A 27,887-nucleotide genomic window follows, 5' to 3' on the forward strand; every position below is an offset into this window, starting at 1 on the left:
AGTTTGGAAGGTAGGAGACGAGTTACTGGCAGAAGTGAAGCTGTGAGGACGGGGCGTGAGTAGTGCTTGGGTAGCTCAGTTGGTAGAGCACTTGCCCCCTAAAGGCAAAGGTCCCGAGTTCGTCTCGATCCGGCACACATTTTTAATCTGCCAGGAAGTTTCGTATCCACTTCACTGTATGTCAATTATTTATTATGACGGATGGTTTGAGAATGGACGCAATGTCTGACACTAATCACAACCAATAAATATATCATTCCTCGTAATGCAACTTATGACAGAATTCCAACCATTTATTTCAATTTATAGTTATAGATACCAGGTGGTTATGATTAAACTACAGCTAACCACAGAAGCCCAGTGTGGACTGTAATGCCATATGGGAGCGAAACTTGGTAGACGTGCTAATGTGTTGTGCGCATTCGATTTACGCTGGTAAAAAAATTAGTTCCAATTTTGGCCACCAGGTGCAAATCTAGCGCTGTGAGTTACAGAAAGACGTATAGAAATGTTTCCATATGTAAAGGATTAGGCACAGAAAGTGGACAAAAAATGCCAAAGAAGGCAGAAAGGCAAAAATGTTGATTTTATTATTAACCACTGCTTAGAGAACTTGTTCATAATGGGCACCGGAGACGTCGACGAGGTGCTACATCGGTAGAACGGTGTGATCAACAGTTGCTCACGGCAGTTGAAATGACAGCGTGGACGCCACACCGTCATACAAACAGTGCACAGTGCCAGATTTGCACCTAGTGGCTACAACTGGAACCAATGTTATTGCCAGTGTAAATCAGTTCCGCATAATGCATTAGCAAATGTACAAAGTTGCGCTGTCGTGCGATAGTTACAGCCAACACTGGACCCCCGTCAGTAGCTACAGTTTAATTATAACCATCTGATACGTATTGACGTATTCCGTGAATACGGGTTAAAAATAAATTTTAATGCTTAGAAATTATTTATGTGTGTATTTTCAGCATAACTCCGGAATGCCCAGAGAACCAATCTCGGTACATAAACAGCCAGAAATGAAACGTGTTACACCATGAAGTCGTACACTGATTTTTATCGAATTATAGCGTAGCTTTTGCATGTAGTGCGGTTCGGGCTGGAGGTCGTGCAGATGTCCGACCCAATTCAACAATTAATTTACTCAGCAAAAAATTACTCTTGATAATTGAACAAAAATTCAGTAACAGTAAATAAAACTTCATCTGCAGCCACATATAGCAAGCAAGAAGATACAAATGAAATATCTCCAGTGTAATAAACAGAATTAAAATGAAAAATTTGCCCCAGCACACAGAATCAGGCAACAACAGTAAGAATTACAATGTCACGTCTCGACCACAGACAGGAAATACACTCCTGGAAATTGAAATAAGAACACCGTGAATTTATTGTCCCAGGAAGGGGACACTTTATTGACACATTCCTGGGGTCAGATACATCACATGATCACACTGACAGAACCACAGGCACATAGACACAGGCAACAGAGCATGCACAATGTCGGCACTAGTACAGTGTATATCCACCTTTCGCAGCAATGCAGGCTGCTATTCTCCCATGGAGACGATCGTAGAGATGCTGGATGTAGTCCTGTGGAACGGCTTGCCATGCCATTTCCACCTGGCGCCTCAGTTGGACCAGCGTTCGTGCTGGACGTACAGACCGCGTGAGACGACGCTTCATCCAGTCCCAAACATGCTCAATGGGGGACAGATCCGGAGATCTTACTGGCCAGGGTAGTTGACTTACACCTTCTAGAGCACGTTGGGTGGCACGGGATACATGCGGACGTGCATTTTCCTGTTGGAACAGCAAGTTCCCTTGCCGGTCTAGGAATGGTAGAACGATGGGTTCGATGACGGTTTGGATGTACCGTGCACTATTCAGTGTCCCCTCGACGATCACCAGAGGTGTACGGCCAGTGTAGGAGATGGCTCCCCACACCATGATGCCGGGTGTTGGCCCTGTGTGCCTCGGTCGTATGCAGTCCTGATTGTGGCGCTCACCTGCACGGCGCCAAACACGCATACGACCATCATTGGCACCAAGGCAGAAGCGACTCTCATCGCTGAAGACAACACGTCTCCATTCGTCCCTCCATTCACGCCTGTCGCGACATCACTGGAGGCGGGCTGCACGATGTTGGGGCGTGAGCGGAAGACGGCCTAACGGTGTGCGGGACCGTAGCCCAGCTTCATGGAGACGGTTGCGAATGGTCCTCGCCGATACCCCAGGAGCAACAGTGTCCCTAATTTGCTGGGAAGTGGCGGTGCGGTCCCCTACGGCACTGCGTAGGATCCTACGGTCTTGGCGTGCATCCATGCGTCGCTGCGGTCCGGTCCCAGGTCGACGGGCACGTGCACCTTCCGCCGACCACTGGCGACAACATCGATGTACTGTGGAGACCTCACGCCCCACGTGTTGAGCAATTCGGCGGTACGTCCACCCGGCCTCCCGCATGCCCACTATACGCCCTCGCTCAAAGTCCGTCAACTGCACATACTGTTCACGTCCACGCTGTCGCGGCATGCTACCAGTGTTAAAGACTGCGATGGAGCTCCGTATGCCACGGCAAACTGGCTGACACTGACGGCGGCGGTGCACAAATGCTGCGCAGCTGGCGCCATTCGACGGCCAACACCGCGGTTCCTGGTGTGTCCGCTGTGCCGTGCGTGTGATCTTTGCTTGTACAGTGTCCGGAGCAAGTATGGTGGGTCTGACACACCGGTGTCAATGTGTTCTTTTTTCCATTTCCAGGAGTGTACAATAAACACAACTTCGGCAATTCACGATGAGATACTGCAACAACTCTCAGACTTATTTAAAATAATCTAGACGGCAAGTAACTGGGTATTCATCTTCTACTACTGCCGTCGCCAACTAACTACGATGGCAAGTTACCTGAAACGCCCTACAAAAATATCTACAGAGATGTTCAGCAGGTCTCTCCTACGAGCTGTCAGATGCATTTTCCCTAGGGTTCCAGTAGACGTTTGCAATTTCGTTTTTGCAACATGTAGCTGCAGTCAGTCCAGACAAATAGTGCTCACAAGTGTATAATGTGACACCTGTTGTCGATGGAAAGCGTTCGTTTGTTGGCAGTTTCTATCAACGCTACCACAACAAAGGTCAAAATTTAATAATGATTGTGGTGTTGTTCACGCTGCTAAATACTGCATTTTCAGGCAACAACAAAGTTATTATGTGGCAGGTGTCATTAGAGCACAGTTAATAAAGTCATTTCATGTAATAATGAGTAAACTAGGCACTCATCTCTTCGTGTTTCCTTCGCTGGTCTCGTTGTAAAATCATGGCTCAATCAGCGAAAATCTAGGTGGTGATGATTCCAAGCTCGGATGCAAAGAGGCCTAGGTTTTACCCTGATATATTCCAAAGTTTTGTAGATGCGCTCCACAAACCATTCTTGAAGATTAAACCTTTCAAAGTTAGCACAATAGTGATGTAAAAAAAAATAATCAGCACTCCGAATTTAAGTTACACTTCTTTTTTGTTGCTTTCTTTGCGATAGCACGTAACACACAAAACATCACTTCACAATAGAAAACATACTTGAAAACATCTTCCTCACTGTTAAAGTTCACATTTTATAAACTGGCTACAATATGCGTCTTTCCAACATGACGTCCAACACTTGACTTTCTCAAGGTCCGACTCTAACTAACTAACTCTCGCTTACGCGCCCAAAAATCCGAGTTACAAGTACGACAAAGATCATAATGGCAAAAGAAAGAATACACATAAGAATAATATCATTGCAATACAAACATATCGATGTATCAAAGTACCTCTACCTTAATCAAATCAAATCTGAATGGGGTCTCAAAAATATGTCAACTACTTTACAGAAATACAGTAGAATATAGCTGGTATCGAGAGGTTCAGGGAGCTGCCGTAATGGTTACGTAATTCAAGTACCATTACAAGTTACAAACGAAATGATGTTTAAAGAGGAATTTTAAGTGCCCATTCGATATAGCGGTCCCAGATTAGTCTAGTGCGTTTTTTAGATTGGTATTTGCGATCACGGACAGACAGTACAACACGAAGAATGACCAGTATTCCAGCAGTTGATGGCAGTGCCTAGCATGCAGCGCTACTCAGTCGCTGCTGCAATACTGTTTATTCCTCGTGTCTTCCAGTCCCCGTTTCAGGCACCGCGCGCCGCCGAATCTGTATGCCCAGCAGGCGTCATGGAGGTGGAAGACCCTTAGAGGTCTCTGCAACATCGCGCCGTAAGCTGTGGAGGCGCACGCCTCCTGGTCCGCATTTAGAGTGAGGCCGCCAGAGTGCACCACGCGGTTGCAGCGGCCAATAGCGGCGCCCCCGATAGCGTACTTAAGCGGACGTGAGGACTGCATCCTTCTACAATCCTCCACACCTACAGATCCCTCATCTGTCCTGTCCTCTGTTATGCCAGCATTGCCTGGATCTCCGCCCCCACCTGCTTTCACAAGGCCCTCCAAATCCTCGAACGCCATGTGCTCTGCCTTGCCTTCCGTATCCGCCTTCCTTGCGCCACATGGCTCCTGTATGAACTGATCCCCTTCCCCCACCTCCTGCTGTTCCTCCAACATCTCCGCATCCTTTACATTGTTCGCAGGCTTGATCGCCCTCACCCTCCTTCCTCCTTCCTCTCCACCCCACGCCCGTTGCCGTGCCTCTATCACTGTATCCCTCCCTCTCTCCACCTCCACACCCTCCATCTCCTTCATCAGGGCAATTTCCTCCCCCTCCCGAATGACGAACTTCGCCATGACATCTACCCTTCCTTCCAATTATGACCTGACATTGTTCCCCCTCCCCTCCACAGGGCCCTCTTTTTCCTCTTCCCTCCTTCTCCCAGAGCGGATTTTCCTCCATCCTCCCCTCCCCTGAGACCCTGCACCCCATACTTGCCTCTTTCCTTCCCACATGCCTAACTACCTGGCCGTCTTCAGCGCGCCCCCCACTCATCTCCGCCATCTGTTCCCCTCCCTCCCTCCCTTCTTCTGGTCTCCCTCATCTCCTTGCGCCTGACAGCTCCTCTGTTTTGATCATTGTCAGTGTGCCACATCAGTGTTGTCTTTAGTGCTGTTTCTCATGTGCGTCAAGAGGTGTGATTTTAATTGTGTACTGCCTTGAGGTTCGCCGTCAGTGTTTGTTTTGTGCTACGCCATCTGTCGATACCTTTTATGCTCCAGTCATACTGTGCCTGGTGTTCTTTTAATTGTCGCAGTGTGTGGCTTTTTGTGTGTGCTACTTTTAAACAGTTTTTTATCTCCATTTTATAGTCACCCCGTTTTTTGTCTATTGCCTTCCATGATGTTCCCCCTTTTTTATATGTATGTTCACCATATTCTCTCCAATGTTATATTTAAATGTCTTCTATTGTTTGTTCTATGACTTTCGGCTAAAGAGCAGCGCATATGATGCTGCCAGCCCGCCCCGATGGGAAATTGAAAAAAAAATTAAAATTAAAATTAAAAAAAATTAAAAAAAAGCTCGGCCTGCCAGTCTAACCTGGCGTCCGTCTCAGGACATATCGCCTCGCATTAGACAGCGTAATGACTTTCGTGTTTTCTTTACGAGTAGGCGTGGTTGTCTTGTGTGGTTTTCGTAACTCGGTTGTTCGATCTTGTTGTATTCGTTCTGTCCTCCGCTGGTCGTGTCCGTCCTCTCCCGTTGTGTTGTTGTTTGCTGGCCGCTCCGCGGGTCTCGCCGCATTTCCGCCATTACAACTCCGCCACTGTTCCGGTCGCCATTACAACACCTTTATACATGTCGATAAAACAAATACCGCACTAGACTGACCTGTGACAGCTCTAGCGAAGGAGAACGTGAAATTTCCCTTTAAAAGTCATTTTGTTTGTAAAGGGAAACCAACCGTTACTGCCGGCCGCGGTGGCCGTGCGGTTCTAGCGCTGCAGTCCGGAACCGCGGGGCTGCTACGGTCGCAGTTTCGAATCCTGCCTCGGGCATGGGTGTGTGTGATGTCCTTAGGTTAGTTAGGTTCAAGTAGTTCTAAGTTCTAGGGGACTTATGACCTAAGATGTTGAGTCCCATAGTGCTCAGAGCCATTTGAACCATTTTTGAACCAACCGTTACTTTCCGTCGACAACGGGCGCCGCATGAAAGTCACGACCAACAGTAGTTGTTTGGTCTGATTGGAGCTACACAATGTACAAACGAAAATGCAAATGTCTGCCGAAACACCAGGGGAAACGCGCCTGACAGCTTTTGGGAAAGACATCCCGTAACTCAATAAACTCCTGTACAAAAATCGCTCAACTGATCACTAGCACAGAGCAGTTCATAACAAATTGATTTTTTTGGACAAAAGGCATCAAGTAACACAAACACAATATCTTTCGCTTATCTGTATAATGCATACGCCGTGCGATGTAGCAAAATCAAAATGGCCGTCACTTCCAGAGAACAAACCAACACGCGCGGAATGCTATCAGACAACTTGTCACATGATAAGTTTCCGAGAACAGCGACAAGTCGCACTTTGTACCTTTAATTGGCCGGTTTCGCTCTTCAAATGAACAAGAGCATCATCAGAATATACAGTGGACAGCTCCAAAGACTAATCTGGCTGTCTTACAGTACTTAAGCTTGCGTGTAAAGTACAGTGGTAATGATGACATTGACACTGACAGTGCCAAAGATGAAACTGACTCTTTGGTGGTGTCAGTGTCAATGTCATGGTTACCACTGTACTTTACACGCAAGCTTAAGTAGTGCAAGACAGCCAGATTAGCCTTTGGAGCTGTCAACTAACTTCAAAGTCAATCTTTAATGCTGTCAGCCAAAATTGTTGGATGTAAGGTTCGCCAGTTGCGCAGAACACTGTTTTTTCAAAGTTCCCAATAATTTTACAGCATCTCTGTGCCATCATCAGTCGGTTTCTGTTTTATTTCATCTGTAATGTGAACATATTACTAAACGATTACAAAATTACGGAAATATATACTTAAAAAAACTATTTATGTCTGTTAGTTAATACCTTTACATTCGGTTTGCATGATTTTGCAGGACCACTTGCGCATTATTTCGTACTGGTAGCTTTTCATCTGCAACCAAACGATGCTGATGACAAATTTTGTTAGGAGTTAACCTATCACTTTATGTTTTAAACGTAATTTGATTTGTCGCGATATTTGAAGCATAAAGTGAGAGGTTAACTCCCAACAAAATTTCTCATCAGCTTCGTTTGGTCGGGCGCTAATGACCGTAGCAGCTTTGCGCCCTAAAACCATAACACAAAAAAAGCCTCGTTTGGTTGCAGATGACAAGTTACCAGTACGAAATGATGCGCAAGTGATCCTGCAAAATCATGCAAACCTAATGTACAGGTATTAACTAACAGAAACAAATAGTTGTTTGAACTAAATATTTGCGTAATTTTGTAATTATTTAGTAAAATGTTCACATTACACATTAAATAAAACAGAAACCGACTGACGATGGGACAGACGTGCTGAAACATGTTAGGGAACTTTGAAAAATACGGTGTTTTGCGTAACTGGCGGACCTTACATGCAACAAATTTAATGCAAACACGAAAAATATGAGAGCTACAAACCCAAGTGATGAATAGCTGTCAGCCAACTTTAAACTGTCTATTCTGTTGATGCTCTTATTCATTTGAAGAGCGAAACCGGTCAATAAAAAGTACAAAGTACGACTTGTCGTTATTCTCCAAAACTTAGCTTTAACAGTAGCTCCCCCTACAGGCAAAGCTAGCTCTTGGTAAACTTCGATGTGTAACTGCAGCATGAACAGTGCTTGCTATCCAATACACTCGGTGATTGTACCCACAAGGGAACCTCCCCATCGCACCCCCCTCAGATTTAATTATAAGGTGGCACAGGTCAATCGAGAAAACAGGAAGAAGTTGTGTGGAGCTATGAGAAAAAATAAGCAAAATATACGAACTGAGTAGTCCATGTGCAACATCTGCAACATCGCGGAGAATGTGAGCTCAGGAGCGCCGTGGTCCCGTGGTTAGCGTGAGCAGATGCGGAACGAGAGTTCCTTGGTTCAATTATTCCCCGGAGTGAAAATTTTAATTTTTTATTTACAGTTTATGTCACAAACTCTTATGTTTTCATCACTTTTTTGGGAGTGATTATCACATCCACAAGAAAACCTAAATCGAGCAAGGTAGAAGAATCTTTTTACCCATTCGCCAAGTTAGGTGGGTCGAGAACATATTCCTGTCATGTGACGCACATGCCGTCACCAGTGTCGTATGGAATATATCAGACGTGTTTTCCTGTGGAGGAATCGGTTGACCTATGACCTTGCGATGAAATGTTTTCGGTTCCCATTGTAGAGGCAAGCCCTTTCGTCTACTAATCGCACGGTTTTGCGGTGCGGTCGCAAAACATAGACACTAAACTTATTACAGTGAACAGAGACGTCAATGAACGAACGGACAGATCATAACTTTGCGAAAATAAGGAAAGTAAACTTTTCACCCCAGGGAATACATGAACCAAGGACCTCTCGTTCCGCAGCTGCTCACGCTAACCACGGGACCACGGCGCTCCTATTCTTACATTACCCTTGACGTTCCCTGTCTTGCGCATGGACTACTCAGTTCGTATATTTTGCTTATTTTTTCTCATAGCTCCACACAACTTCTTCCTGTTTTCTCGATTGATCTGTGTTCAGTTTTTCAAGGCCTATCCACTGTGCCGACTTATAAGTAAATCTGATGGGGGTGCGATGGGGAGGTTCCCTTGTCAGCACTGCACACTGTTCTGAATCATTCAGCCATTCGGGTGCAACCGTGAGCTGCTAGACGCTGCTCGGCCATACCTCCGCCTCCGCTGCAACTGCTACCCTCTCGCCTGGGTACTGAAGACGCCAACCGCTCTACCAGCTTGCTAAGTCCACAAAGCGCCACGCCCCACTCTGACCGTTTGTGACTTCCCGTCGATAAGCTTGCAGAGGCTTTCAGTGCTTTGCACTGTTTCATTCTCGGCAACCCAGCAGCTGACCACACCGTCCCATTACTGTATCCACTTCGGTCACGACAGCACTCGGGCCAATCACGTGCTCGTGTTGCGCTCCCTCACGCTACAATCCCCCAAAAACAGACTCTCTGGCCACGGAGAATAAAAATATGCCGTTCAACACGGCACAAAAATTGTGGACGTATTCGTCACATAAATGAGCAATGGTGAAACTTCCCATTCGGGGCTCATCTGCATTAGGAGTTCAGACTTCCACAGGCACGAATACGCTTTTGTACCCCGAAATGGGTTCGCGTTTTGCGACTCCTGATTGACGTCAGCTGTTTGTGATACATGAAAATTTATGCCGGATCGCTACTCGAACCCGGATTTTCCCGCTGAGAGCGGTTACCCTGGCATGAATCCAGGACTGATCCAAACTTCCATATGTCACCGAAGCGTGCATGCATGTCTGAAGGACATTGGAATGTGAAGGAACACTGTATATGTTGTGTTGGCACAAGAGCCAACACAGTGTTACGAATGGAGGCCAAAATGCAGGCGTTTTAGGTCACGCGATGGCGTGACGAGGGAAGGACTATACTGACGTGAGGTCTGGAACATGACAAGGAATTAGAATTCAGAAAGCAGACGGAATTAGTTTGATACTTAACTTTAATCCATTAGTCCGCAGCTCGTGGTCATGCGATAGCGTTCTCGCTTCCCGTGCCTGGGTTCGATTCCCGGCGGGGTCAGGGAGTTTCTCTGCCTCGTGATGACTGGGTGTTGTGTGGTGTCCTTAGGTTAGTTACGTTTAAGTAGTTCTAAGTTTTAGGGGACTGATGACCATAGATGTTAAGTCCCATAGTGCTCAGAGCCATTTTTTAAATCCATTAATGATGAACGTCGCTCTTGAGTCACAATATTATCTGTTCAGAACACATAGTAACTGAATATGGCGTCGTGCTAAGTCGTAGCAAATGACGTAGCTGAAGGCTACGCTAAACTGTCGCCATGCGAATGAGACCGTATGTAGACAGTGAACCATCGTTAGCAATGTCGGCTGTACAACTGCGCGAGTGCTAGGGAGTCTCTCTAGACTAGACCTGCCGTGTGGCGGCGCTCGGTCTGCAATCACTGATAGTGGCGACAAGCGGGTCCGACGTATACTAACGGACCGCGACCGACTTATAGGCTACCACCTAGCAAGTGTGGTGTCTGGCGGTGACACCACAGTATAATCACACACACATTGCAATCATCAATAACTCTTGTATTCTCCTTGTATCATGGAAACAAACGGCCTCCAAGTGTCATCTTGAGCAATTTCTTGCCATGCATGGAACCTAAATCTTGTCCGTCCATCAAGACTGTTAGCTAGAGGCTGATGTCAAAGTATGCATCTTACCACCACATGTCTGACATGATCTATGAGTTAAAAATCAGGTGACTGGGCAGGACCTCAAAGTGGTGTGACCTGCAGTGTGGGGTTTTGCGTTATCCTGCTGAAAAATATCATTTGGTGTACTGTTTATGAAGGGTACTACTACGGGTTAACAACTTCGACCTCGCTTCAACAATTATCAAACCATTCTTAATGTTATATCCAGTACCTTCCCATACCATGATTCTGGGATTTTGAGAGGTATGGGGCTTTCTGTCATCTTTCAGGTTACTTACAGACACGTTGGTGTTGGTCTGACTGCCACAATCTGCCTTTGTACCCCCCCCCCCCCCCTTCCCACCCCCACCACCACCCCCATCTCTCCGAATATCAACTATCGACGTCTGTCTATTCCTCAGAGCCAGTGGTTTATTCATACGATATTACTGTTGTGTAGTCTTTCTGGAAAGAGCAGTGACAACTGTTCTGACCACACTGTTGTTTCGAGTTCACCTCGTCACCACTTGTGCTGCAGTAATTGCACTACAGCCAAATGTGTATGTGATCTGTCAGTATGACGCTCCATTTATGTGACACTTCTCAAACTCCAAAAGACGGCGATAAGCTGCACAGGCTCTTTCTCTGTGGGCACTGTGTGAGACCTCCAACTGAAAGGTTCCAGTAATGTTGAGCACACCAAAACCCAATAGACAGCTCACACTCACACTATTCATATGTACGAACGGCTTTTTTTCTGTACTGTCTGTAAGCTTGGATAAGGATAACATTTTGATGAACAAATCCTATAGCCAATGGAAATGGTCATTTTAGTAACATTCGGCCAAGATTTATGGTGTAATATTTCCCCATTTCCATCAGTGTATATGACTTACTATCAGAAAATCAATGTATTGTTGCTCTAAGACACCTCTACCTCTCTTAGGGGTGGAGTCGGAATTTTGACATAAGTTACATGAAAATAGACGAAAATGTACAGTGTACACTGCCTGACAAAAAAGTGAACCACCTTGAAGACATGGCCTGATATCAGTGTACACCATCGGCTGTTATGTAAATGATCAGCGTCACAGTTCTCTGTACTGGATAGAATGGCCTTAACGGCACGTTATTGTTGATTGTCTTTAGTGTTTCTAGCAGCCCTGGCATATAACGGGCGCTAAAGCGTCAGGTGCTGAACGATCACTGGGAAGGACATGGAGATGCACCATACATGTGTGAGACAGCGTTGTCAGATGGAACTGGCCAGCTGGTCGAGTCGTTGGGCATTCATGTGTGGCAATGGCACAGTGTTGCACTGCATAGGAACCTGAGGACAGGCATAACTGCCAGAAGGGTGTGTACCATAAATGCCATATTCCATGTTACCCCACACCATTCATCAGAGATTAGCAGTAGCCAGTATTGGAACTTACGGTGCTGTGCACAAACTGCTGTTATCACCACAACAAAAATTGGTTCCATTCAGAGTGTTGCCATGATTGGGTAGCATGGAGTGGTGATGACTGGCGTCGCAAAGTGTTGTTGTTGTCGTTGTTGATGATGATGATGATGTTTGGTTTGTGGAGCCCTCGAGTGCACTGTTATCAGCGTCCATACAAAGTCACAATCTTCACACAGTCCAAAGTCGCCACGTTCACGAATGATGATGGAATGAGGAGGACAACATATACACCCAGTCCCTGGGCAGAGAAAATCCCCAACCTTGCTGGGAATCGAACCCGGGGGCAAAGTGTTGAGTGATGAACCACCATTCTGCATTACCCTGGATGACTGTGGTCTGACAGTTTGGCGGCGACCTGTGTAAAGGTACCATTCTCCTAGTGTTCTGGGGAGACACTGCGATGGTTACTTCTTGTGTCATAGTGTGAGGTAATATCGGGCATCATTTGAATTCTGATTGCACAACAGTACATCATAGAGATCCTGTGACTTCAGGCGTTGCCTCTCGTGCGACAGTATCGTGGTGCCAGCTTTCAGCATGACAATGCTCATTCACACATAAAGCTGTCTCTACCACTGTCCGAGGTACGACATGTGTGGGACCAGCTCGGACGTAGACTTTGTCCTGTCCCAGTACCATTATCCACAGTAACAAGGACAAGTTCAATAGTTGTGACCTACCTTGCCTCAGGAGAGTATACAACAGCTTTATGACACCCTTCCCAGCTGCAACAGTGGGTGCAGCCACGCCAGAAAGTGTGTCACATCACACTGATATTTAGGCTCACACTTCCAAGTTCCTTGTAAATTTGACTCTATACTGAAATTGCCTCTCAAACTCTGGGGTTCCATTTCGTCACCTTCTCCACTTCTGGCTGCTTCACTTTTTTTGTCAGGCTGTATGTATAAGTGGGCTACCTTTGTCAGTCAGCTAGTAAATAGATAAAATATACACACAATGTTTACAGGGACTTACTGTGAGGAAATGCATAGAGAAGATCGAGAAGATCGAGACGTCTTCACCAGGTCAGGAGAGTCACGCAGGTGTAAAGGACAAGTCACAGAAGGATCGGCTGGAACAAGATCGTTACTCGCTGCGGGAGCCTCCAGCCGCTATACGTACAGAACGAGAGACGCCGAAATTCCCAGATAATCTGTCCATCGGAGATGATAAGGACAGGGTGTCTTGTGTCTGAATGCTGTCCAGTAACACCACAGCAAGCGATTCGCCAGCGGACCTAGAAAATGTTCCAGCCAACTGGAGAAGAAGAGTCACTCGAGCTACACACATGTCCTCATCTGCGATTCTTCCAGGCAGGAATATATTGCATTAGCAGCACCGTATTTGTCTCTGGCGCGTCACCTACAACAACAGACATACCAGCAGCATCTGTTAAACTAAGTATTAGTCATAATTCATCTCAGGTGTAAGAAAGTAGACTCTAAGCATCTAGATATATAGAATTTTGTGACGAACCAAACCTCCAGGATGAAATAATGTACCAGGTTACGTATCGAAAGGAAGATATTTCTCACCACAAATCTGTTTACAATTTGGCATCCTATATGCAGTATTTAGTCATCCCTAGCTAGACTCACAGAGTACACTTCGATAAGGTATAATTAATTATTCTGAATCTCTGTTGGTGTTAATTTAACACCTTTCCAACAACATTTCTTAATCTGTGATATGGGACATAACACTTTATAACAGCAGTGTGCATTTCTAAACCATATTTTAAAGAACAAAGCGTGCCACGATTATTTATAAAAGACATCCTTTGCTGTGGACACACGGAATGAGCTGTGGTATGCGCCATTAAGCACAAAACTGTATGACTGTTGACGATGCTGCTGTTACAGGCAGTAAAAATTTGAACTATATCTGTCACTCTAAATACATCTGATCTATTTCCATTCCATCACGTCATAAGCTATGAAATGCGGTACTGATTAAATATAATATTTTTTTCATTTTAAATGCAGCTGTATCCTGAGAACTAGTGGAAACATTTATATTTATTGAAGCTTACAATTGTTCACATCAAAGACAAAGAATGATTTGAAGTACAATGGATTGCAAACGTTAAATAATTCCAGCAATAGCTGCAAATACTGACTGCATTTATTATTAAGCAAGTTATCAGTCAGCTGGCTAAACAGAACTGCAGACTTCTGTGGTATTAGAAAGACAAAGTGTGTTAAAGCTAAACAGAAAAAAAGATTAAAATCTTAAAATAATTTCCAAACTAAATGATGTGTATTAAAACAAACATTCGGTGATTATAAAAGAGATTGGTAATTGCTGACATAAAGAGGAGCCAGAAATCCTTCTTGAGGAACTTCAGTTTTCTCTCATGCTCCAGTTTTATCCCACTCTGCTACATATAGACATTATAAACAGAGTTCTCAGTAATATACTTCTGATACTGTATTTCAGTGGCCTCATCAACTACTTCATTTCCAATGATCTCCTTACGTTCACATTGACTGCTTATATGTATGCCAGTTATTGTTATCATTTCTGTTCTATGTCAACCCAAATATAAAATTTCCTGCTCCTGACTGATCCACTGAGGAGGAGAGAAATTTTCTGCTTATACATGTAACTCATATCAACAGAATTTAGTGCATAGTTTGTTTGTTGAATTTTCTTGGACGATTTTTTTCTAGTTGAGGGTAAATACTACAAATTCAGGAATATGGTCAAAATGTTAAACTGCAACACTAAGACTTTGTCTAATGGCAATGATGCTAAAAAAACAAAAAAAAGCTGTTAGCTGTGTAGTTATACTCACCATAGCAAATGTGCAGTTGTTTTAGAACCACCTGTGATTTGCTTTGATATGAAGATATTTACTGATATTTGTTTTTCTATAGAATACAGTGTTTTATTCTATGATTGCAGAGGTTGTTGTAGAATCACTAATATACAGTAATACAGTAACAAAGATCTCTCAAATAACACTATCAACATTTTATCTCATAGTGAACGTTGATGAGAGAAAGTAAAAAAGCTATAATACACATTTTAAAATGATACAAGAGTTTCTAAGTGTCTGTAGCCAATGTGACAAGAAAAAAGTTATCAACATTTTTATTTTATTTTTGAGATAATTTCGGTAATATATTTTTGAAATAATTTCTAGGAATGTCTAGCCAGTGTGGTAAGAAAAAAGAATTAACAGTTTGTTTTAAAGTAAGAATCTTCAAAACAGTGATACTAATAGCCTTCATATATGCAAGAGTGTTATACATATGATTTTTTTTTATTTACTGAATATAGCAATGGAGAAAAATAGCACTATGTGATCCAACTAAATGGCTAGTTACTTTATAAATTACTGTTATATTTGTTTTAGGACTACAGTTTATAAAATATTTTAATGATCTTCAGGACTGAGGGAAATTTCTTCATGAATATGTTCGATTCCAGGAAAATTATACAAAATTCTGGTTGCAGATAAAGTATATTGCAGATTCATGCATTCTGAAGAATATAACTCGATTTCATTTACAGCACAAAAAATATGAAGTATGATTCAATGGTATCCACTGTTAACCAACCTCTTAGCAATACAAGATGTATGATATATAGGTTGAAAAATAAAAAGGCTGAGTTTTTTTGATTCTTGAAATGGGTTTCTGATACAAAGGACTATAACAATGAAATATAAGATTTCACAGACTGATCTGTAGAAGAACTGTAGAATTTTATTTCTAATAAATTTATAATTTTAATTTATTTGATTTCCATTGTCTCTTTAACCCTACTGTCTTGTTGTTCCTTTCCAAAGGTATTACAGTTAAATCTGGCTCCACACTGTACAAATCTCTGACGTCTGTGGAATGGTGTCGGTACTAAACAATGCTTGGTAACGTGAGATATTGACTCAGCTTCAGTAATCTGCGCTCTTCAGTTTGTGGTAACACTGTGCCTATATATGCTGCAAAGACTGGAAACAAAAACAACAACAGGTCTCCTCCCTTCTTTAACCTGTGCTCAGGTCATCGTCTCAAAACGTTAGTAAATAGTACATGGTTCCATATTTAGGAAAAGTCTCTGTGAAAGTGGTCAGAAAGCTCAAATCAAGGCACTTTAAAACATCATGTTATGTACACAGCAGTACAGGATACATTTTTCCCAATGATAAACACGACACACCGGCTTTGGAAAAGACTGAAACATACGAAATCACTTATAGTTGTGGCAAATTTTCTATTCTGTTTGACAGGGCAATATCCATTTGCTTGAAGCAACACCATAAAATGGGGGCTTAGAAAGGGGATTACTGTTCCTGACCAACTACTTAAAGAAGGCCATAATTAGAGGGTGCGATATGACCTCATACGTAAATCCAGAAATAGTGGAAGACGAAGTACCTTGAAATATTGAAAATTAGTAAGCATATGAGTTGCGTTCAAAAAGAAACCGGACTTTTGCTGTATCAGCTTTATTGCGTGTTGTACAACATTTTAAGCACTGTTTCCTTCAAATAAGTCCCCTCTGCTGGCAATACATCGTTCCCATCGTTTCTTCCAGTTTTGGAACGCTACCTGGAACACATTTTGTGGGGTGGCGCACAGGTTTCTCGTCGCATTGTCGTGTATCTCTTCTATGGTTTGGAAACGACGTCCTTTTAAGGTGTTTTTCAGTTTGGGAAACAGGAAAAGGTCTGCTGGGGGTAGTTCCAGAGAATTTGATGGATGGGGCACACAGGGAATGTGGTGTTTTGCTAGATATATCTGCAGAAGGAGTGACGCATGAGCTGGTGCATTGTCACATCCGACTCTGGTTTTCCCACAATTCGGGCCTCTTCCTGCGCACCGCATCCCTCATGCTCACTGGGATACTTGGTAGACTTCCCTGTTTACCATCTGACCACACGGCACAAATTCATTATGGATAATGCCTTTGTAGTCAAAGAACACAACCAACATCACCTTGATTTTTCACCGGCTCATGTAGGCTGTACATGTGCTTACTTCAGCGGCTGTGGTTCGCTTGCTAGTTGTCTGACGACACAAGGCAGGTGGGAGTTTGTTATCTAAACCTGCTGCTAGGTGCACTTAGCAGCCGCAGCGCTCTCTCTCTCTCTCTCTCTGCTGGTTGGCGCGCTATATCAAAAGTTCGGTTAGGTTGGTTGGTCGGTTGGGTATTTGAGGTACAAAGAATAAAAACAAACATGGAGTTGACAAGAGATGACACAGTGCAAGAAACCATACAAAAGGAATTAAATCACACAGAGGGTGACAGTGGTTGGCCGACCATAAAGACAAGAAAAGGAAAAGCCAACCACCAAGAAATGCACTAAAAAAAACCAGTCTAAAATCGTAGGCCAAAGGCCAGACTCACCACAAAGAAAAGACAAACACTTAGATCAAGTGATAAAAAACCAGTGCGAGAATAAAACGCAGAACTAAACCTGTCATGGTAGCGTCATCTGTTAAAATTACTGGGAGCGTATCGGGCAGCACAAACGTCTGCCTGAGCGCATTTAAAATGGGACAGGTGAACAAAATGACGACTACCGTCAAGCTGACCCGTAGCGACATCAAGGTGGGTCCTCACGGCGCAATAACTAGCTGTGCGTCATCTGGGTGTTGCCAATGCGCAGCTGGCAGCGAACAACAGACTCCTCGCGAGAAACGTAAAGGAGGAGCGCCACGCACCTGTAGCCTCCTTGTTGGGTGAAGAAAAAGTGCGCCATTCTTCACCCCAGGTGCGAACTACCTTCTGCCGCAAAACTGACCGGAGGTCACTCTCTGCAAGGCCAATCTCCAAGGCTGGTGCACTGACAGCCTGTTTGGCCAGCGTGTGAACACGTTCATTACTCAGGATGCCGACATGACCCGGGGTCCACAGAAAGACGACAGAGTGGCTGCAACAGGCAAGAATGTGGAGGAACTCATGGATAGCCATCACCAGACGAGAGCGAGGGAAACACTGGTCGATAGTAAACTGCTCAGGGAGTCGCTGCAGATAATGAAGGACTCACCTGAGCAGGAGCGGATATACTCTAGAGCGCAAGAGATAGCGACTAGCTTGGCAGTGAAAACATTGCAGCCAGCCAACAATGAGTGTTGTTTATACTGATCCCCTAGAGTAAGAGCATAACCAACACGACCAGCTACCATCGAACTGTCTGTATAGACAACGTCAGAGCCTTGAAACGCAGCAAGGATTGAAAGGAAGGGGAGGCGGAGAGCCTCAGGAGGGACTGAGTCCTGCAGGCCCTGTGCACAAACCACGGGGGTGTATGCAGAGGGGCCCAGAAAGAAGGTGAAAGAGGGAAAACCTCGAGCCCAGAGGGAAGAGCTCTGACTCGAACCACTATCGTAGACCCTGACTGGTGCCGCCATTCCAGAAGATGGCCGATCGACTGAGGGAACAGCAGACGATAATTGGGATGCTCGGGCAAGATATAAACGTGTGTAGCATAATCGGCAAGTAATCGTTGGCGCCGGAACCGCAATGGAGGGACACCTGCCTCCACAAGTATGCTGTTGACAGGGTTTGTCCGGAAAGCTCCAGTCGCGAGTCAGATCCCACTGTTAAGATGGGGTCCAGCAACCCCAATGTGGAAGGGAATACCAAACGATAGGCCAGGCTTCCATAATCTAAATGGGACTGAATTAACGCGTGGGACAGCTGTAGAAGGGCAGACCGATCGGCACCCAAGCTGGTGTGGCTTAAGCAATGGAGAGTGTTAAGACGCAGCCAGCACATCTGTTTAAGCTGCCGAATATGAGGCAGCCAAGTCAACCGGGTATCGAAACCGATCCCAAAAACCAATGCGTCTCCAACACAGCAAGAGGTAGGGCATTAAGCTAAAGCTGTGGCTGAGGGTGAACGGTGCGTCGCCGGCAGAAAGGCATGACGCATGTCTTGGCAGCCGAAATCTGGAAGCCATGCGCTACAGCCTACAACTGCGCCTTGTGGATAGCAACCTGCAGCTGCTGCTCAGCAGCCGCAATGCCAGTGGAGCTGTAGCAGAGGCAGAAGTCGTCAGCATACAAGGAAGCTGAGACAGACGTTCCCATCGCTGCAGCGAGCCCATTAATTGCAATTAAGAAGAATCAGACACTTAAGACAGATCCTTGTGGTACCCCATTCTCCTGAACTCGCGAGGCCGCAACTTGTACGTTGAAGGTACGAAGCGACAGAAACTTTTGTATGTAAACTGGCAGCGGACCCCAAAGACCCCAGCCATGAAGCGTAGAGAGGATGTGATGTCGCCATGTCGTATCGTGCGCCTTCCGCGTGTCAAACAAGACTGCGACCAAGCGCTGACTGCGGGCAAAGGCAGTACGGATGGCCGACTCCAGGCTCACCAGGTTGTCGGCGGCGGAGCGGCCCTTGCGGATCCCACCCTGAGACGGAGCCAGAAGGCCTCGAGACTCGACTAACCAACTCAACCGCTGGCTCACCAGCAAGATACCGTGCACAAACATTTTCCGAGGCATATCAGGAATTAATTAATTTTTGCATGAATTTGAGAACCATCAAAGACTGCTTGCAGAATTAAAGTTTAATTTAATTATAATACGACCACATTCCCACTTGCGTCATGAACATGTTTCTGATATGAAACCTTGTGAACTAGTTTGTTTCACCTCTGCCCGCTCACGAAGGGCCTTTGCTTGGTTAATTCTGCCGACAGTGATTTACGGCGTCGAATGATACTGTTCACTAAGCTTAGTGCGTGACTTTAGAATCATTGAAATTAGAGTCAGAAGTCCGTCAGTGAGAAAAATGGCATTAGCGTAACAGGAGCTCTTCACAAACATTTCATCAATAAATGTAAATAATCAAAGTTGCGTGCTTGACGTCAAGCCAAGTACGTGAATCATCGGTCTCTCTCTATGCGGTCCAGCGCGGCTCTGCTTTTACTCACACCATCTTCCTTACATTTTACGACTGCCAGCCGCTTTGCTGATCAGGTAAGTCCACCAATCTTAACTGCTTGCTAACTTACAGCAGTGCGGATCTTCAGACTGTACGATAAAACGTGGTAAAAAGCGGTCTAAACTGTGCCATAAATGACACATATCTCCAAACAAAATGATTTTTTAGAATTTCTGTTTTTGTAAAAAAAAAGTTCATTTAAAAAATGAAGAAACTTTAATCCCACTGGGGCTTTACCCACACTGTTACAATACAATTTTTGTCAGACGTCTACTTATCAATTTTTCAAAATTGTATTTTTGTTTTAAATCCTAAGGTTCTCATCCCTAACGTCGAATTACATTCATACCTATAACATGTAACAAACAGTATTCATTATATAGTTCTTAAATTTTGTTTCATTTAAAGTGAAAATACGTTTCAAAAATTATAAAATTCTTGTATGTATGGTGCCCATAACTGAAGTTCCAGTTTCAAAACGCCGTGGAAAGAGAACCACTGCTCAGAAAGACATCAAATTTGGAGAGCATCTTACAGATCTAGGGGGAACAAAAAAATATACGAAAATTTTACCAATAGATGAAGCTGTAAGCGTCTTTATGGGGTGGCCTGCAAATGACAGATGAATCGCAATACGGCAGCTACGGTTTGAGTTGCACATTACAGCAACCGTACTGTTGAATGTGCATGGCGCGCGGGGTACCCATTTTGTCAGAGGCGTCTTGCCACGGTTCGGGTGGCTCCCCCCGTCGGAGGTTCGAATCCTCCCTTGAGCATGGATGTGTGTGTTGTCCTTAGCGTAAGTCAGTTTAAGTAAGATTAAGCAGTGTGTAAGCCTAGGGGCTGATGACCTCAACAGTTTGGTCCTTTAGGAAATAACAACAAATTTCCAATGTGCGTGACTGCACGAGTTCGGTAGTCCACGATTGTGGCAGTGTCAATTGGGTAAGTCCATCCACGGCGGCAAGGTTGTTCCACGCCCGATGAAAAAAATCGGTTTCTAATTGTCCTGAGGTCAAAAACCGTATAGAAAGCAAAATGGCATCAATTTTGAATTGTGCTGGAGCCAAAAACCGCATGAAAAGCAAAATGACGTCGGTTTATAATTGTGGAAGTTGAAATTGAGAAACAGAATTTTGTATAACAGATTGGAATGTCTCGGGGACACGTTCAGAACGTGTTGCGCATTGCGGACCTTCAATTCAGTTACCTTCGTAACTGGACCACTGAACACAAGCTCTTTCAGATAACCTCACAACCAGACTGGTTAAGATCAGGTGTTCTGAACTGCCAGGCTGTAGGGAAATGACAGCTGATAATTTTAGTGTTTCCGAAATGGCTCTGCAGCAGCCGTCACTAGCTGCGCCATCTTGCACAAAAATGACCTGCTGAAGAGTTGGAATGACGTTTCATCTACATCTACACCTACATTTGTACTCCCCAAGCCACCCAACGGTGTGTGGCGGAGGGCACTTTACGTGCCACTGTCATTACCTCCCTTTCCTGTTCCAGTCGCGTATGGTTCGCGGGAAGAAAGACTGTCTGAAAGCCTCCGTGCGCGCTCTAATCTCTCTAATTTTAAATTCGTTATCTCCTCGGGAGGTGTAAGTAGGGGGAAGCAATATATTCGATACCTAACCCAACCTGGACAGCAAGCTACACGGCGACGCAGAGCGCCTCTCTTGCAGAGTCTGCCACTTGAGTTTGCTAAACATCTCCGTAACACTATGACGCTTACCAAATAACCCTGTGACGAAACGCGCCACTCTTCTTTGGATCTTCTCTATCTCCTCTGTCAACCGGACCTGGTTAGGATCCCACACTGATGAGCAATACTCAAGTATAGGTCGAACGAGTGTTTTGTAAGCCACCTCCTTTGTTGATGGACTACATTTTCTAAGGACTCTCCCAATGAATCTCAACCTGGCACCCGCCTTACCAACAATTAATTTTATATGGTCATTCCACTTCAAATCGTTCCGTACGCATACTCCCAGATATTCTACAGAAGTAACTGCTACCAGTGTTTGTTCCGCTATCATATAATCATACAATAAAGGATACTTCTTTCTATATATTCGCAATACATTACATTTGTCTATGTTAAGGGTCAGTTACTACTCCCTGCACAAAGTGTCTATCCGCTGCAGATCTTCCTGCATTTCGCTGCCATTTTCTAATGCTGCAACTTCTCTGTATACTACAGCATCATCCGCGAAAAGCCGCATGGAACTTCCGACACTATCTACTAGGTCATTTATATATATTGTGAAAAGCAATGGTCCCATTACACCCCTCTGTGGCTCGCCAGAGGTTACTTTAACGTCTGTTGACGTCTCTCCATTGAGAACAACATGCTGTGTTCTGTATGCTAAAAACTGTTCAATCCAGCCACACAGCTGGTCTGATATTCCGTACGTTCTTACTGTGTTCATCAGAATACAGTGCGGAACTGTATCGAACGCCTTCTGGAAGAAAAATGGCATCGACCTGGGAGCCTGTATCTATATTTTCTGGGTCTCATGAACAAATAAAGCGAGTTGGGTCTCACACGAACACTGTTCCCGGAATCCATGTTGATTCCTACAGAGTAGATTCTGGGTTTCCAAAAACAACATGATACGCGAACAAAAACCATGTTCTAAAATTCTAAAACAGATCGATGTCAGAGATATCGGCCTATAGTTTTGCGCATCTGCTCGACGACCCTTCTTGAAAACTATAACTACCTGTGCTCTTTTCCAATCATTTGGAACGATCCTTTCCTCTAGAGACTTGCGGTACACGGCTGTTAGAAGGGGGAGATCACTGTCTCGCTCCATGGATCCGTGTTGAGGAGATCCTCGTGGATGTGGAACACGTCAATTTTTTTTAAAGCTGAAATAACAATACTAATAGTATAAATATATACAATGCATCATTTGTTTCTATTAAGAAATTCGTCAACGGAGTAGAAGGAGTTGGCCACTTCTAAGTCTTTCAGGCTCCTTTTAAACTGATTTTTTTTGTAACTAAATTTTTTATGTTTCCTGGCAAATTATTGAAGATGAGTGTTCCTGAGTAGTGGAGCCCTTTTGAACTAAAGTAAGTGCTTTTAAGTGCAGATCATTTTTGTTTCAGGTATTCTATATATGAACTGAGCTGTTTGTTGGAAAAGGAGATATATTATTTAGGACAAATTTCATTAAGGAGTAAATATACTGAGAGGCAGTAGTTAGTATACCCAGTTATTTGAAGAGGTTTCTACAGGACGTCCGCGAATTTACTCCACAAATAATACGTATTACACGCTTTTGGACTCTGGAAACTTTTGTTCGACTTGAAGAGTTACCCCAAAATATTATACCATATGACATAATGGAATGAAAGTAGGCAAAGTATGCAAGCTTTTTCATTTTTATGTCGCCTATGTCTGCTAACACTAGAATTGCAAAAACAGATTTGTTAAGACGTTTCTGCACTTCTATGGTGTGCTCCTCCCAACTGAATTTATTATCAAGTTGTAATCCCAGGAATTTAAGACTGTCAACCTCTTCTATCTGTTCTTCTTCATACTTTATGCATATGCCGGGTGGAAACCTCTTACAGGTTCTGAATTGCATATAGTTAGTCTTTTCAAAGTTTAATGTCAGTGTTGGCTTTAAACCATTTATTAATATTCATGAAAATATCATTAGCAGATCTTTCTAAAACTACACTCAACATACTATTTATTGCAATACTTGTGTCATCTGTAAACAAAAAGAACTCTGCTTCTGGCAGTGTAACTGATGAGAGATCATTAATATACACAAGAAAAAGCAATGGCCCTAAGATGCATCCTTGTGGGACACCACTTGTAATTTCTTCCCATTCTGATGATGACTGATGACTTAATTCACTAGTCGCTTGCAATGACACTCTTTGTTTCCTGTTAGCGAGGTATGACTTGAACAATTTTCAGCACTGCCCGTGACACCACAGAATTCTAATTTATTTTAAAGGGTGTTGTGTTTCACACAATCAAATGCCTTTGACAAATCACAGAAAATACCTGCTGCTTGTAACTTATTTAATGAATTAAGTACATTTACACTGTAGGTGTAAATAGCCTTCTTGATATCAGAACCCTTCAGAAATCCAAACTGTGTTCTTGATAATATGTTATTTGTGGTCAGATGGTTGAGAAGCTGCCTGTACATTACTTTTTCTAAAATTTTTGAGAATGCTGGCGGAAGTGAAATCGGTCTGTAGTTTGACGGTATCTCTTTATCCCCTTTCTTGAATAGAGGCTTAACCTCTGCGTATTTTAGCCAGACAGGAAATGTCCCAGTTATAATTGACTGGTTGCACAAGTAACTTAGCAAGTTCTTTCGCGTACTCTATGCGCGAAAGACTCTCATAGCTGTTATCAGAAACGGTATGGATAATAAGATCCGCAGAACTCATCTCCGCGAAAAAACACGGCCCTACGATAAACGACGCCATCAGGCCGCACCACACAATCATCTTTGCAGAACGAAGTGGTACCGGCTGCCCCATATACTGCAGTTCCGCATATTCACATGTCCTTAAAGATGGAAATGGGCTTCGTTCAGTGGCCATTCATTGCCCCACTTCCATGCGAGAATTCCACAGCGGACGCTTGTCTTGCTGGCAGGTCACCGGCGAGTAGTTTCTGAAAGCGGGGGATTTTGTATACAGGGTGTTACAAAAAGGTACGGCCAAACTTTCAGGAAACATTCCTCACACACAAAGAAAGAAAATATGTTATGTGGACATGTGTCCGGAAACGCTTACTTTCCATGTTAGAGATCATTTTATTACCTCTCTTGAAGTCACATTAATCATGGAATGGAAACACACAGCAACAGAACGTACCAGCGTGACTTCAAACACTTTGTTACAGGAAATGTTCAAAATGTCTTCCGTTAGCGAGGATACATGCATCCATCCTCCGTCGCATGGAATCCCTGATGCGCTGATGCAGCCCTGGAGAATGGCGTATTGTATGACAGCCGTCCACAATACGAGCACGAAGAGTCTCTACATCTGGTACCGGGGTTGTGTAGACAAGAGCTTTCAAATGCCCCCATAAATGAAAGTCACGATGGTTGAGGTCAGGAGAGCGTGGAGGCTACGGAATTGGTCCGCCTCTACCAATCCATCGGTCACCGAATCTGTTGTTGAGAAGCGTACGAACACTTCGACTGAAATGTGCAGGAGCTCCAACGTGCATGAACCACATGTTGTGTCGTACTTGTAAAGGCACATGTTCTAGCAGCACAGGTAGAATATAACGTGCTCCATTGAGCGTAGGTGGAAGATCACGGGGCCCAATCGAGACATCACCAACAATGCCTGCCCAAACGTTCACAGAAAGTCTGTGCTGATGACGTCATTGCACAATGGCGTGTGGATTCTCGTCAGCCCACACATGTTGATTGTGAAAATTTACAATTTGATCACATTGGAATGAAGCCTCATCCGTAAAGAGAACATTTGCACTGAAATGAGGATTCACACATTGTTGGATGAACCATTCGCAGAAGTGTACCCATGGAGGCCAATCAGCTGCTTATAGTTCCTGCACACGTTGTATATGGTACGGAAGCAAGTGGTTCTCCCGTAGCACTCTCCATACAATGACGTGGTCAACGTTACCTTGTACAGCAGCAATTCCTCTGACGCTGACATTAGGGTAATCGTCAACTGGACGAAAAATTGCGTCCTCAATTGCAGGTGTCCTTGTCGTTCTAGGTCTTCCCCAGTCTCGAGTCATAGGCTGGAATGTTCCGCCGATCAATTGCTTCGAACGTCTTCCTGTCGGGACACCTTCGTTCTGGAAATCTGTCTCGATACAAACATACCGCGCCACGGCTATTGCGCCGTGCTAATCCATACATCAAATGGGCATCTGCCAACTCCGCATTTTTAAACATTGCACTGACTGCAAAACCACGTCCGTGATGAACACAAACCTGTTGATGCTACATACTGATGTGCTTGATGCTAGTACTGTAGAGCAATGAGTCGCATGTCAACACAAGCACCGAAGTCAACATTACCGTCCTTCAATTGGGCCAACTGGCGGTGAATCGAGGAACTACAGTACATACTGACGAAACTAAAATGAGTTCTAACATGTAAATTAAGCGTTTCTGGACACATGTCCACATAACATCTTTTCTTTATTTGTGTGTGAGGAATGTTTCCTGAAAGTTTGGCCGTACCTTGTTGTAACACTCTGTATACAGCAATGGAGGATGTTTCGAAGGATTTTCTGCATCTAGCTCACAGGCATGTCCGAAGTTCGGCCAATTCACCGTACACTGCGTGTTTGCGCGCCATCGCTCGACGTGTCCTGCAATGCTCTGGCCGCACCTTCGACAGACGTCGGACCAAACTGCTTTCCTCCCTCTGCCACACTACATTTGAAAAGAGTCGGTCTTTTCTAATTTTGTAATCATTTTCTCAAGGCCCCTAGCACCTTAGCAGACATCGAATCATTGCCTTTTTTCGTACCCTTGATTGTCCGGAACTTCTGCGTGGTTACCAGCGCACTGTCACCGTTCTTGCAAAAGAGCTTTATCAGCAGCGCTCGATCTCTATGGAGACAGCCGTGTTGGGGGCCTCAGGCGTAATCTGAACAACAGCCGTGTGCCGTGGGTCTGCTAACTTGACGCTTACAGTTGTTGATAAAATTTTCATTTTTTTTTTTTGTCTCTTGTAGTTTTCCCTCGTGTGTCCACAACGTGCTACTCAAATGTTACGTCATTTTTGCAGTGTTTCTCTTTCTACAACGTTTTAAAACTTAACCTTTAATTATGGACACCATCCACGTAATATAAACTGCAGCGGCAAAAAAGCTAGTGTAGGCATGCGTATTCAAATACAGAGGTATGTATACAGGCAGAATGTGCCGCTGCGGTAGGTAATGCCTATATAAGGTAACAAGTGTATGGCGCAGTTGTTAGATCGGTTACTTCTGCTACAATGGCAGGTTATTGAGATTTAAGTGAGTTTCAACGTGGCTTGATAGTCGGCGCACGAGCAATGGGACACAGCATCTCCGAGGTAGAGATGAAGTAACGATTTTCCTTTACGACCATGTCAGGACTGTACCGTGAAGATGAAGAATCCGGTAAGACAACAAATCTCCGACATCGCTACCGCCGCAATAACGGGACCAACGACGACTGAAGAGAATCGTTCAACGTGACAGAAAGCCCAACTCTTCCGCTAATTGCTGCAGGTTTCAATTCTGGGCCACCAACAAGTGCCAGCGTGCGAACCATTCAGCGAAACATCACCGATATGGGCTCTCTGAGAAGAAGGCGGGTGATGGAGCCCCTTAGGGCAATAGCGGAAAGGTCGGGGAAGAAGGCCAGTGTTCACTCTGTCTGCTTGCCGGGGGAGTCTCTTCCGAGATGTGAAGAAGGCCCTGCTGGCGGCGATAGAGAGCACTGGGTGCACCCGACTGCAATTTGTTGCTCAAGTCGGCACCAGTGACTCTTGCCGTCTGGGTTCAGAGGTCATCCTCAGTTCGTACAAGCGGCTGGCGGAGTTCATGAAGGCGGAAAGCCTCGCTCACGGGGTGGAATCTGAGCTAACTATTTGTAGTGTTGTTCCCAGAACCGATCGCGGTCCTCTGGTTTGGAGCCGAATAGAAGGCTTAAACCAGAGGCTCAGACGATTCTGCGGAGATCTGGGGTGCACATTTCTCGATTTCCGCTATCGGATGGAGATATGTAGGGTCCCCCTGAATAGGTCATGCGTGCACTACACGCAGGAAGCGGCTACAAGGGTAGCAGAGTACGTGTGGAGTGCACATGGGGGTTTTTAGGTTAGAGAATTCCCTCCCTAGGCCCGACAAGACGCCTCCTGACACGCGACAAGGTAGCAGTTGGCAAAACGGAACAGGGAGTGTCTATAGAAAGATCCCAGAACTGCTCTCATTAATAAACGGTCACAATGCCCACATAGTAATAGGGACGCATAGTTGGCTGAAACCATATTTAAACAGTAATGAAATTCTAAACTCAGACTGGAATGTATACAGCAGAGACAGGCAGGTCAGTGAAGGGGCTGGCGTGTTTATAGCGATAAGAAGTGCAATAGTATCGAAGGAAATTGACGGAGATCCGAAATGTGCACAATGTGGATGAAGGTC

The 27,887-nt window shown here is 44.5% G+C and overlaps 1 protein-coding gene across 1 annotated transcript in view; it reads left to right on the forward strand.

Moving 5' to 3' along the window:
• LOC126291821 (uncharacterized) overlaps window positions 1-15,571 on the forward strand; it is a 146,333-nt gene extending 130,762 nt beyond the window's left edge. The window contains exon 5 of the mRNA XM_049985522.1: window positions 12,795-15,571. Coding sequence (XP_049841479.1) covers window positions 12,795-13,022 — 228 coding nt within the window. The 3' untranslated portion in view covers window positions 13,023-15,571. The remainder of the gene's footprint in view (window positions 1-12,794) is intronic.
• Window positions 15,572-27,887: the final 12,316 nt, after the last annotated feature.

This window comes from Schistocerca gregaria, chromosome 9 (genome assembly GCF_023897955.1).
Source record: "Schistocerca gregaria isolate iqSchGreg1 chromosome 9, iqSchGreg1.2, whole genome shotgun sequence".
In the NCBI taxonomy this organism is placed as follows: domain Eukaryota; kingdom Metazoa; phylum Arthropoda; class Insecta; order Orthoptera; family Acrididae; genus Schistocerca; species Schistocerca gregaria.